Source organism: Oncorhynchus gorbuscha, unplaced genomic scaffold (genome assembly GCF_021184085.1).
Source record: "Oncorhynchus gorbuscha isolate QuinsamMale2020 ecotype Even-year unplaced genomic scaffold, OgorEven_v1.0 Un_scaffold_885, whole genome shotgun sequence".
NCBI lineage: Eukaryota > Metazoa > Chordata > Actinopteri > Salmoniformes > Salmonidae > Oncorhynchus > Oncorhynchus gorbuscha.
This window is the reverse complement of record NW_025745862.1, coordinates 200,864-213,077: the sequence shown is the minus strand read 5'-3', so window position 1 is coordinate 213,077 and position 12,214 is coordinate 200,864. Positions and strand designations below refer to the sequence as shown.

Below are 12,214 nucleotides of genomic sequence, written 5' to 3'. Positions count from 1 at the left end.
CGACCCTCCATCCACCCCTCAACCCCAGCCTCAGCCAGGACAAGAGCTCCTGAATCGACCATCCATCCACCCCTCAACCCCAGCCTCAGCCAGGACAAGAACTCCTGAATCGACCATCCATCCACCCCTCAACCCCAGCCTCAGCCGGGACAAGAGCTCCTGAATCGACCATCCATCCACCCTCAACCCCAGCCTCAGCCAGGACAAGAGCTCCTGATGCAGAGAAACACCAAAACCATTTTGACGCTTTCTCTCTTTGTCTTATTCTGAGATCAGTGTTCTTCATGATAATGAACCAGCTGTGTAGTGCTTGGTGCAAAAAACTAAATGTGCACTCAGCGGGGCCCCAGGACCAAGTTTGGGAAACCCTGCCCTAGAAAAGAACTGTATAGACAGAAGATTTAGCAACTCTTGGAGGACAATCGAATTAAAAAATATATATATATTGTTAAAAGTGGAACCAACACGTTTCAGCTTTTGGCCTTTAAACAAAGATTATTTTATTTAATTCCAATGTCCTCCCAAGAGTTGCTATATCTCCTCTCTACTTCAGTTTGCTCCTCAATTCATGCACCTTGGTTGGAGAGCGAGGTAGCTGCAGTGCTCCCTTCCCTAGAACAGAACAGTGCCTCAGCCTACAGGACAAGCCAGCTAGACACACAGACGGGACATATTTTTCATAGATCCTGGATATGATTATGTTTCTGAATTCTCATTTGCTGCAATTGTCAATGTTCCAGGGGGAACTTTTCTTGGAAATGTGAGCAAGCGCCATATTGAAACGCTTTCCCCTCAATCAAAAAGAAATAAGATTAAAGTGCATATATAACATTATTCCAGCTGTGTAAGAGCATTGGAATGTTACAATATCAAAAAGTAACGGTAGAATTCTATTTGATTGAAATATGTTGATATGCAAAGCCAACACTTCAGTATAAAGGAAGCTATGTTTTCTGATGGTGAATATGGAATGATTATAATAACACTAGGTTTTCTGATGGTGAATATAGAATGATTATAATAACACTATGTTTTCTGATGGTGAATATGGAATGATTATAATAACACTAGGTTTTCTGATGGTGAATATAGAATGATTATAATAACACTATGTTTTCTGATGGTGAATATAGAATGATTATAATAACACTATGTTTTCTGATGGTGAATATGGAATGATTATAATAACACTATGTTTTCTGATATAATAATAATATATGCCATTTAGCAGACGCTTTTATCCAAAGCGACTTACAGTCATGTGTGCATACATTCTACGTATGGGTGGTCCCGGGAATCGAACCCACTACCCTGGCGTTACAAGCGCCATGCTCTACCAACTGAGCTACAGAAGGACCACAATAATAACACTATGTTTTCAAAAGGTTCTCCATGTATGTACCGTCGAAACATAAACTAAAGTGTTGGGGTCGGGGTGAGGGCTTTTATGTAGATTTTCAATGCAATCAAATTGTGTAGCTATCCTGTTTTATAAAGAGTTTGCATTGCCAATAAATGAATGTGGCAAATTGTCAAACAATTCTGTTCAACCATGGATCTTGCATCAATAATTTTGTTCTAGATTATTACATCCAAGTTAGGTCATATCAATGTCCCATTGGGAGCTGTATGTGTGGAATGTGCCTTAAAGGACTATAACATTTAAGATACATTGTCCTGTCCCTTTAAAAGCCACAACATTAACCTTGCCCCTGCCTCCCCCCCGGAGTAGACTCCATTCCATGAAGACCAAAGGGAGGGAAGAGTTAATTGCACCTAGGTCCCCCTTCCCCTCTCATGTCTTGTGCCTTGGGGGATGGTGGATGGAAGGACCAGTGGCGTGGCTAATACCAGAGCTTTGGACAGATGACCTCAGCTGCAGCAGATGGTGACCTCATCCCGCTTGCCTTCCGGGGATCCTTCCATTCCTTCAGTAGTAGTAGGCACACAGATAAAAGAGCAGATGACCATCTGGGCCCTGCCTGCCTTCTGCCTGGGTGCTCATGACAATAGCACCCCCTCTCTAAGTGTGGTGTGTAAGTGTGGGGGTCGTTGTGGCAGTCGTTGTGGTGCTTTTGGAGGTGGGTGAGGGGAGAGGAGAGAGGTGTTGCTATAGCAACACTGCTGGGTTCTAGAGCTTTGTAGAGGTCCGGTTGACTGGTCTTCGTGATAAGACGGGCTTGGTATTCTGACCAACAAAGAGGGAAATAACAGCTCATCTGCTGCTCCACAAACACATCCTTTATCCCTTTATCGCTACTATGTTTCAAAGTTGGTCTTTGATACATTCAGAATGGTCCTCATTCTGGGTCGAGAGACAAATAAACCCCTATGCTACTGCACTAATTGGCATTGAATCAACAACATTAAAAAATATATATATATATTTGACCTTTATTTAACCAGGCAAGTCAGTTAAGAACACGTTCTTATTTTCAATGACTGCCGAGAAACAGGGGCAGAACGACAGATTTGAACCTTGTCAGCTCGGGGGTTTGAACTTGCAACCTTCCGGGTTACTAGTCCAACGCTCTAACCACTAGGTTACCTGCCGACATGTCAAGAAACATGAAGTATCTTGTCTAGAGTAAGTTAGTCATGTAGAGGGAATGTGATGTTTCTGCTATTAACATGCCCTAGTGAACCTAGACAGAAAATGGTCCCGAATTAAGTTCTGCTGAGGTCATGATAGAATTCCATCCGTGTTTGACTTCTTAGTTGGTCTATTGATTAAATCTCACAACCATTTCATCCTAGCTTAATAAAATGGGCCGAGACAGTGTTAATACAGATGGACAGAGACAGTATTAATACAGATGGACAGAGACAGTATTAATACAGATGGACAGAGACAGTATTAATACAGATGGACAGAGACAGTATTAATACAGATGGACAGAGACAGTATTAATACAGATGGACAGAGACAGTATTAATACAGATGGGCAGAGACAGTATTAATACAGATGGGCAGGGACAGTATTAATACAGATGGACAGAGACTGTATTAATACAGATGGACAGAGATAGTATTAATACAGATGGACAGAGACAGTGTTAATACATAGATGGGCTGAGACAGTATTAATACATATGGACAGAGACAGTGTTAATACATATGGACAGGGACAGTATTAATACAGATGGACAGAGACAGTATTAATACAGATGGACAGAGACAGTATTAATACAGATGGACAGAGACAGTGTTAATACAGATGGACAGAGACAGTGTTAATACAGATGGACAGAGACAGTATTAATACAGATGGACAGAGACAGTGTTAATACAGATGGACAGAGACAGTTTTAATACAGATGGACAGAGACAGTGTTAATACAGATGGACAGAGACAGTGTTAATACAGATGGACAGAGACAGTGTTAATACATAGATGGGCTGAGACAGTATTAATACAGATGGACAGAGACAGTATTAATACAGATGGACAGAGACAGTATTAATACAGATGGACAGAGACAGTATTAACACAGATGGACAGAGACCGTATTAATACAGATGGACAGAGACAGTATTAATACAGATGGACAGAGACAGTATTAATACATAGATGGGCTGAGACAGTGTTAATACAGATGGACAGAGACAGTATTAATACAGATGGACAGAGACAGTATTAATACAGATGGACAGGGACAGTATTAACACAGATGGACAGAGACAGTATTAATACAGATGGACAGAGACAGTATTAATACAGATGGACAGAGACAGTATTAATACAGATGGACAGAGACAGTATTAACACAGATGGACAGATACAGTATTAATACAGATGGATAGAGACAGTGTTAATACAGATGGACAGAGACAGTGTTAATACAGATGGACAGAGACAGTGTTAATACATAGATGGGCTGAGACAGTATTAATACAGATGGACAGAGACAGTATTAATACAGATGGACAGAGACAGTATTAATACAGATGGACGGGGACAGTATTAACACAGATGGACAGAGACAGTATTAATACAGATGGACAGAGACAGTATTAATACAGATGGACAGAAACAGTATTAATACAGATGGACAGAGACAGTATTAATACAGATGGACAGAGACAGTATTAACACAGATGGACAGAGACAGTATTAATACAGATGGACAGAGACAGTATTAATACAGATGGCCAGAGACAGTATTAATACAGATGGACAGAGACAGTATTAACACAGATGGACAGAGACAGTATTAATACAGATGGACAGAGACAGTATTAATACAGATGGACAGAAACAGTATTAACACAGATGGACAGAGACAGTATTAATACAGATGGACATAGACAGTGTTAATACAGATAGACAGGGACAGTATTAATACAGATGGACAGAGACAGTATTAACACAGATGGACAGAGACAGTATTAATACAGATGGACAGAGACAGTATTAATACAGATGGACAGAGACAGTGTTAATACAGATGGACAGGGACAGTATTAATACAGATGGACAGAGACAGTGTTAATACAGATGGACAGAGACAGTGTTAATACATAGAGGTCTTTCATCCTTTCGATTCCATTATAATAACGTCCGTTACAGTGCAGACCAAACTATTGCCAATTAAAGCTGCTTGTCAATCCAGATCAACTTGGGATAGAGAGGGAACAAAAGTTACATAATGAAACGTTGATGGTAAAGTTGGATGCCTTGTGTGGTCCGTGAATTCAGTCTATAGTTTCAACTCCATTAAAGGAACAAAATGAACTCAACTGTCAATAACTATAATATACCACTACTGTAGTTTTTTTCATTCATGTCTAAAGACGTATCTGAAGTAAAGATAGTGCATAAAGATAAATATTGTATAAATATAAATATATCTATAATTTATAAAGATAGTGCCATTTTTGACTAATAAGTGAACGAAGGGCTAATAGAGTTTGGAACTAAAAATAACCATTCGAATGGGTTTCGGCACGAGAAGTAAGAATAATACAACGCATTTAACTGAAAAAGAAGAATGTAACTTTGTCAGTAAAAACACGGGGGGTCTGGGAGCGTTCATTTTGCCACCAATCCGCGTTTGCAGGTGAAAGAAATGGCACACTCTTTCTCCACATGTCCCTTCTTCCATGTCGCGAGCCACGATGCCAGATGGCCACTTAAATTCTTCAGGGTATTGTTCTTTTCCTGCTCTATGGTCAATCCTTGAGACGTGCGAACCTTTAAATTGTACTGCAAATCTCCCATCCTCCCACTGCGTAATGTATATGCGCGCATCGCTCATGGATCTATTACTTCCTGTTGTTGCACGATTGCTTTTGCAGTCACTATTGACTTAAGTATATGCATTACATTACCATATAGTCACGCTTACTCATTCTTCTCACAATAAAACAACTATTAGTTTAGACTTTATTCTCCCACTAGAATCAGACCAAATCTAATACATTTCATTGTGTTTGATGTATTCATGTCTATTTTATAGGGACCGTTAGGTCAACAATTTCAAAGTTGACACATTAAATCATCTCTACCGTCAGACGTAGGTTAAGATGTATTTTTAAAGGTATTGCACTTCTAAACTTTAAAACATATTTTTGTATAGTTTATGTACACCAGACGTATTTTCTTTATAAACGATACGTCAAAGAGTGTGCATCTGCCATTAACGGTTGGTCATCTTCATAGCCTGATATTATTGAAAAGCGAAAGCACTTGGAGTTAATACAGAATTTGAAAAGAAACGTCAATCATGTGTAAGTCTTGATTACATGTTACATTGTTTGGTTTTATTACTATACTATCTTAGGTGTTAAGGCACAAAATCAGAGAGATCTTCCCCAAATCCCTGTTAAGGGCTAGTCAATCGGAAAACCCCCACATTGGTCTATGCTTACATACTGTAGAATGGATGAGTTGATTTGCATATCGACAGTGAGGGTAATAGCATCTGCGATGGTAATTAGGTTATAGTGTGTCTGCTGTTCTATGTGCGCACGCCTTGTGTCCATGCGGGATTATGCACAGCAAGTGAAAGTTCGTGATTGGTATATCTACCAAAAAGGCACAATGCAGACTGATTTTATTTTCTTGAACAATGCCCATAGACATAACATATTCATTCAGTGTAGGGCTCGTCTATAGGCCTACTGCTGCTGCAATTTGTTGAGGCACTCTTCAAGTGCTGTGAAATGGAACGACTGCTGCTCTTATTGTTTCTCTAGTGTGTGTGAGGGCTGGGCAGGTGGTGTCCCTGTTCACCTCGTTAGCACACTGATACTCGTTTTGAGGTCTCACTAATTCAATAAGAAAATGAGCCGAACGTCAGCAAAATGTAAACTAAATCGTTTTTAATTGTATTTTTCACGGATACAAGTCAACAGACAAACAATATCTCATAAACCTTAGTTGAATTAAACACATTTGAAACTTAAATTAAATAAATTAAACAATATTTAAATAAAAGACAAAACATTGTTACTTCGGCATAAACATAGGCCAACATATTTTGGATGGATACTCCATCTTGTTTTTGTCCAAGACAGACAATAATCATAACATAACAAAAAGAGGCAGATAGGCGATGGTACAATTTGTCCACGTTGTTTATCGAATTATTTGAGTTTTGCGTGGCGTTGTCTGGGTGCTCTTCATCTCCGACGTTGATCTTCTCCTTCTCTTTGGGAAAAAATCTGCGGGGAAGAAATGTAGAACGGTTAGTTCTTTAATTCACATTAGAGTCAATCATACGAGAACATCGTCGTTATGTAGTCGGCAAGCCAGTAAAACGAGTTGCTTATTAAGGAGTTATATAGCGTTACCAAGAAAAAGTAGACCTACCTGTAATTTGAGTAACGTTGACCTCACGTTCATAAGATGTCCTCGACCTCTTACGCCGAATACATTGTGTTGATTTGGAGTTCAATTTACTCGTATTGGGGGAATTGGACCAATTCTCTTGGTTAACTTCGTTGGAACAAAGTGCAGTCTGTTCACAGTCTGATAGAGGGGTTTGGTTGAGGCAACAACCACGCACATTATCAGTGACAACCTCTGCGCTATAGTCTGTGTTTGATGTCACAACCTGAACCCTCATGTCTCCAACTTCCGCCGACTCCTGGTAGAAGGCAGGTGTGGAGTCCGCTGACATTCCTTCCCATTCGTAACTCCCGGGAATCGGTGTGTCTGTCTCGAAGTGGAAATTCCATCGACGCTGGTCTCGTTCAGATATTTCCTCCAGCTTCGCCTTCAACTCCCGGTTCAGCGCATCATAGTCGACGGGTCCAAATAAGTTCCGACAAACGCTTGAATGGCGACGGGGAAGAGTTGCTCTCTCTGCCACCGCGCTCTCCAAACCAGTTGGCGTCGGATCGTTCGTCATGACGTCCTGCAATATGTCCAGATTGAAGAAATACACAATGGATTCACACTGGGCTGTTTCAACTGACTACAATGTAACTTCAACTGCGACTACTGATATAATGTGGATATAGGAAGGCTATTTAAAGACCAGAGGATGCCGCCTATATAATGGCAGGTCTTGCTTATTGGTTGCCCCTTGGTTTATTCACGCCCCTTTCTTGCTACTCTGCTTGCTGGGGGGCATTTGGAATGGCGCCAAATGAGGTTGACTTTTTGCCTCCTGGCGAGGGGTTTGTTGATTTAACCTTTCTGCACTGCAGGAGGGATTTTAGCCTGCACGTTGACATGGTGGAAGTTCCGCGTTATAGTTGGATTTAAATTTAAAGCCAATCAGCAGAGACTGAAGACACGGTAAACCCTGCATTTATTTTAGTTATTTTTTATTTAACCAGGCAAGTCAGTTAAGAACAAATTCTTATTGACAATGAAGGCCTACCCCGGACAAACCCAGACCACGCTGAGCCAATTGTGCGCAGCCCTATGACACTCCCAATCACGGCGGATGTGATACAGCCTGGATTCGAACCAGGGACTGAGATGCAGTGCCTTAGACCGCTCCGCCACTCGGGAACCCCTTATGGCGGGTGGTCTGCTTTGTCTGAGGAGTCTCATAGCTGGATTGACATGTAAAAGGAATGAGCGGAGGCGGTATTAACTGTAAACGCTGTCATGCGATATTTCCGCGATACGGATTGATTCCAGCCTTTAATAAATGCGGCTGTTTTAAAAGGTTTTAAACCGGGTTGGACTTTACCTTTTAACAAAAGACAACTTTGCTTCGAAAATTCGTCATATCCTCAGTGGAACAGATAAACAGCCAATAGGTTTCAGAACATTATAGAGGTTATTTGAAGCATATTCAAATGATATCCTCAGGAGTCCTCAGGGGCCTGATTGGTGTCACTTTTCGCCCATCCCTAGAAACACACCTGATTTTAAAATTGAATTTTTAACTGAAGATCAAGATTGGTCGATTAGTCAGGTGTGTTAGCTGGGTCTGACAGGTGTGTTAGCCGGGACTGACAGGTTAGCCGGGACTGACAGGTGTGTTAGCCGGGACTGACAGGTGTGTTAGCCGGGACTGACAGGTGTGTTAGCCGGGACTGACAGGTGTGTTAGCCGGGACTGACAGGTGTGTTAGCCGGGACTGACAGGTGTGTTAGCCGGGACTGACAGGTGTGTTAGCCGGGTCTGACAGGTGTGTTAGCTGGGACTGACAGGTGTGTTAGCTGGGACTGGGGGAAAAGTGTGACACCAATCAGGCCCCGAGGACTGGAGTTGTCCAGACCTGGTGAAGACAGACATTTCTGCTTTGCTGCCTTCTTCAGTGTGTTGGTACAAACCTTTTCCATTCTAAACAGCATTTATAGGGAACACAGGTGAGCAACGGATGAGCAGCAGGTGCTTCTAATCAGGGTTGCCACTTACCTGCCAATCAAAAGAGATGTGGCTTCTCTGGTCGACCTGTATACAAGTTAAAATGATCAATATAAATCAAATGTTCTTCATATACTTATGGGGTTAGCCTCAGATAAAGATAGAAGACCCATCAACCATGTTTCATTAAAACTAAGACCACATTAGACCAGCCTGGAGCTGTTTATTTGTAACTTTATGGTGATATACTGACCCCCAGTGGCAAGTATTAGAGCATCCACAACGTAACCTATTGTCGGTCCTATTTGGGACACAGGGGCTTGTTCAGGTGAAGGCAATTTTACAATAACATAGAAATACATTGTGAAGAGCAGATATGATTCCCATGTGGACCAGGGAATCTCATCTGCTTTAAGTCAGTTGTATCATATCCGTTATTTTGTGCTGTTGTTATTGTATTATGTTGTTGTATGTTGTCTTGCTACTACCTGTTGTTGTCCTTTTATGCTGTTGTCTGTGCCCCATGTAATGTTTGTTGTTGTCCTAGCATGTTTTGTGCTGCCTCCATGTTGTGTTGCTACCATGCTTTGTTGTTGTCCTAGGTCTCTTTATGTAGTATTGTGTTGTCTCTTTTGTCATGATGTATGTTATCCTAGTCCTATATTTATATGTTAATTATTATCATTTATTTATTTTTTTTAAATCCCAGCCCCTGTCCCCACAGGAGGTCTTTTGCCTTTTGGGAGGCCGTCATTGTAAATAAGAATTTGCTGATAGTTATCTTAACTGATCTTCCGTTATCCTATCATATCCGTTAAATCATATCCGTTATCCGGTTAAATAAAATCTGCTGGTTGTATAATCTGCTTTGTATCTGATAGTTATCTGCTGGTTGTATCATATTATTGTACTATAACTGCTGGTTGTATCATATCCGTTATCCGTTGTCTGCTGGTTGTATCATGTCCGTTATCTGCTTTGTATCATGTCCGTTATCTGCTGGTTGTATCATGTTGTCCGTTATCTTGTATCATTATCTGCTGGTTGTATCTGGTCCGTGCTGGTTGTATCATATCCGTTATCATCATCCGTTATCTGCTGGTTGTATCATATCCGTTATCTGCTGGTTGTATCATATCCGTTATCTGCTGTTGTATCATGTCCGTTATCTGCTGGTTGTATCATATCCGTTATCTGCTGGTTGTATCATGTCCGTTATCTGCTGGTTGTATCATGCTGGGTTGTATCATGTCCGTTATCTGCTGGTTGTATCATATCCGTTATCTGCTGGTTATCTGCTGGGTTGTATCATATCCGTTATCCGTTATCTGCTGGTTGTATCATATCCGTTATCTGCCGTTATCTGCTGGTTGTATCATGTCCGTTATCTGGTTGTATCTGGTTATCTGCTGGTTGTATCATGTCCGTTATCTGCTGGTTGTATCATATCCGTTATCGGGGGTACCATCTGCTGGTTGTATCACAGTCAATGTGCTGGTTGTATCATATCCGATCTATCTGCTGGTTGTATCATATCCGTTATCTGCTGGTTGTATCATGTCCGTTATCTGCTGGTTGTATCATATCCGATTATCTGCTGGTTGTATCATGTCCGTTATCTGGGTTGTATCCTGCTGGTTGTATCATTCCGTTATCTGCTGGTTGTATCATATCTGCTGGTTGTATCATGTCCGTCTGCTGGTTGTAACCGTTATCTGCTGGTTGTATCATGTCCGTTATCTGCTGGTTGTATCATATCCGTTATCATCAATCCGTTATCTTGGTTGTATCATGTCCGTTAAAAAATCCGTTATCTGCTGGTTGTAATCACATTGTCCGTTATCTGGATTTTCCGTTATCTGCTGGTTGTATCATGTCCGTTATCTGCTGGTTGTATCATGTCCGTTATCTGCTGGTTGTATCAAATCTATGGTGGATCAAATATCTGCTGGTTGTATCATGTCCGTTATCTGCTGGTTGTATCATGTCCGTTATCTGCTGGTTGTATCATGTCCGTTATCTGCTGGTTGTATCATATACAGGGGGTACCAGTACACAGTCAATGTGGAGACTAACTTAAAAAGATACCTGTAATTTTCATCATAGGTATGACAGAAAAATTAGAGAAAAAAATCCATAAAATCACATTGTAGGATTTTTAATGAATTTATTTGTTATGGTGGAAAATAAGCTATGTACCTTATCAGATGAAAACCTAGATACTCATGAGATACTCTACCTCAGTCGAGCATAACCTCGAGACTTCCTTAGATATCATGCACCAGCTGTTATTTACAAAAATACATAGTCCGCCGCCCCTTGTCTTACCAGAAGCTGCTGTTCTATCCTGCTGGTACAGCGTATAACCAGACAGCTGTATGTTGATAATGTCGTCGTTCTGCCACGACTCCGTGAAGCAGAAGATATTTCAGTTTTTAATGTCCCGTTGGTAGTTTAATCTTCCTCATAGGTCATCGATTTTATTTTTCAAAGATTGTACGTTTGCTAGCAGAACGGAAGGCAGTGGGTGTTTATTCGATCGCCCACAAATTCTCAGAAGGTAGCCCGCCCTCCAGCACCCGCCCTCAAATCACAATACAGGACACACTGACTCAAGCCTGCACGCCTCCGTACCGAGGAGCACGCCTCCGTACCGAGGAGCACGCCTCCGTACCGAGGAGCACGCCTCCGTACCGAGGAGCACGCCTCCGTACCGAGGAGCACGCCTCCGTACCGAGGAGCATACCGTACACGTATACAAACAGGCACCCACGTATTCCCTCTCCCCCCCACCCAGTCCTTTAGCCTCACAGTCCTTCCTGCCCCTCATTCAAATAAGACCCGTCGAGACCAGACTCACTTTTACATTTAAAAAAACAATCATGTCAAACTGCACACCATCAGTATGTCTTAACCCTCTACTGCACATCGGTGCCCTCAGCACAATACCATTTTGTAGGTTTCTTTGTGTCACCTCAGGGCAACGTTGTCAGTTTGGCTACTTTTCAGGGTAATATCATGCTCTATGAAAGTTGATGTAAAATGATGGCATTCGTGAATATTTTATTCCAACATATCCACTGACAGAGACATTCTATGGGCGGAGCTTCATAGAGCAGTTAGGAACATACATGCCCACTGAGGACAGTGAGCTGAAGGACACTGACAGAGACATTCTATGGGCGGAGCTTCATAGAGCAGTTAGGAACATACATGCCCACTGAGGACAGTGAGCTGAAGGACACTGACAGAGACATTCTATGGGCGGAGCTTCATAGAGCAGTTAGGATCATACATGCCCACTGAGGACAGTGAGCTGAAGGACACTGACAGAGACATTCTATGGGCGGAGCTTCATAGAGCAGTTAGGAACATACATGCCCACTGAGGACAGTGAGCTGAAGGACACTGACAGAGACATTCTATGGGCGGAGCTTCAT

At 41.7% G+C, this 12,214-nt stretch overlaps 1 protein-coding gene and 1 long non-coding RNA gene across 2 annotated transcripts; one reads left to right on the top strand and one right to left on the bottom strand.

The window, feature by feature from the left end:
- Nucleotides 1-347: 347 nt before the first annotated feature.
- On the top strand, nucleotides 348-1,550 carry LOC124020712. The gene is made up of 2 exons (XR_006836131.1): nucleotides 348-948; nucleotides 990-1,550. It is a non-coding gene; the product is annotated as an uncharacterized LOC124020712 (long non-coding RNA).
- A 4,755-nt stretch (nucleotides 1,551-6,305) lies between these two features.
- Nucleotides 6,306-7,514, bottom strand: LOC124020707 (cyclin-dependent kinase inhibitor 1B-like). Its single transcript, XM_046335958.1, has 2 exons — nucleotides 6,816-7,514; nucleotides 6,306-6,667 (listed from the first exon to the last, which is right to left on the bottom strand). Exons 1-2 carry the CDS (start codon nucleotides 7,354-7,356, stop codon nucleotides 6,582-6,584), a joined length of 627 nt encoding a protein of 208 aa, XP_046191914.1. The 5' UTR covers nucleotides 7,357-7,514; the 3' UTR covers nucleotides 6,306-6,581.
- Nucleotides 7,515-12,214: the final 4,700 nt, after the last annotated feature.

Excerpts from the sequence above, each read along its gene's own strand:
- LOC124020707 (XM_046335958.1), bottom strand. The coding sequence starts at position 7,356 with ATGACGAACGATCCGACGCCAACTGGTTTGGAGAGCGCGGTGGCAGAG. Across the intron at positions 6,668-6,815 it reads CAACGTTACTCAAATTACAG|ATTTTTTCCCAAAGAGAAGG; the intron begins GTAGGTCTACTT and ends TCTTCCCCGCAG.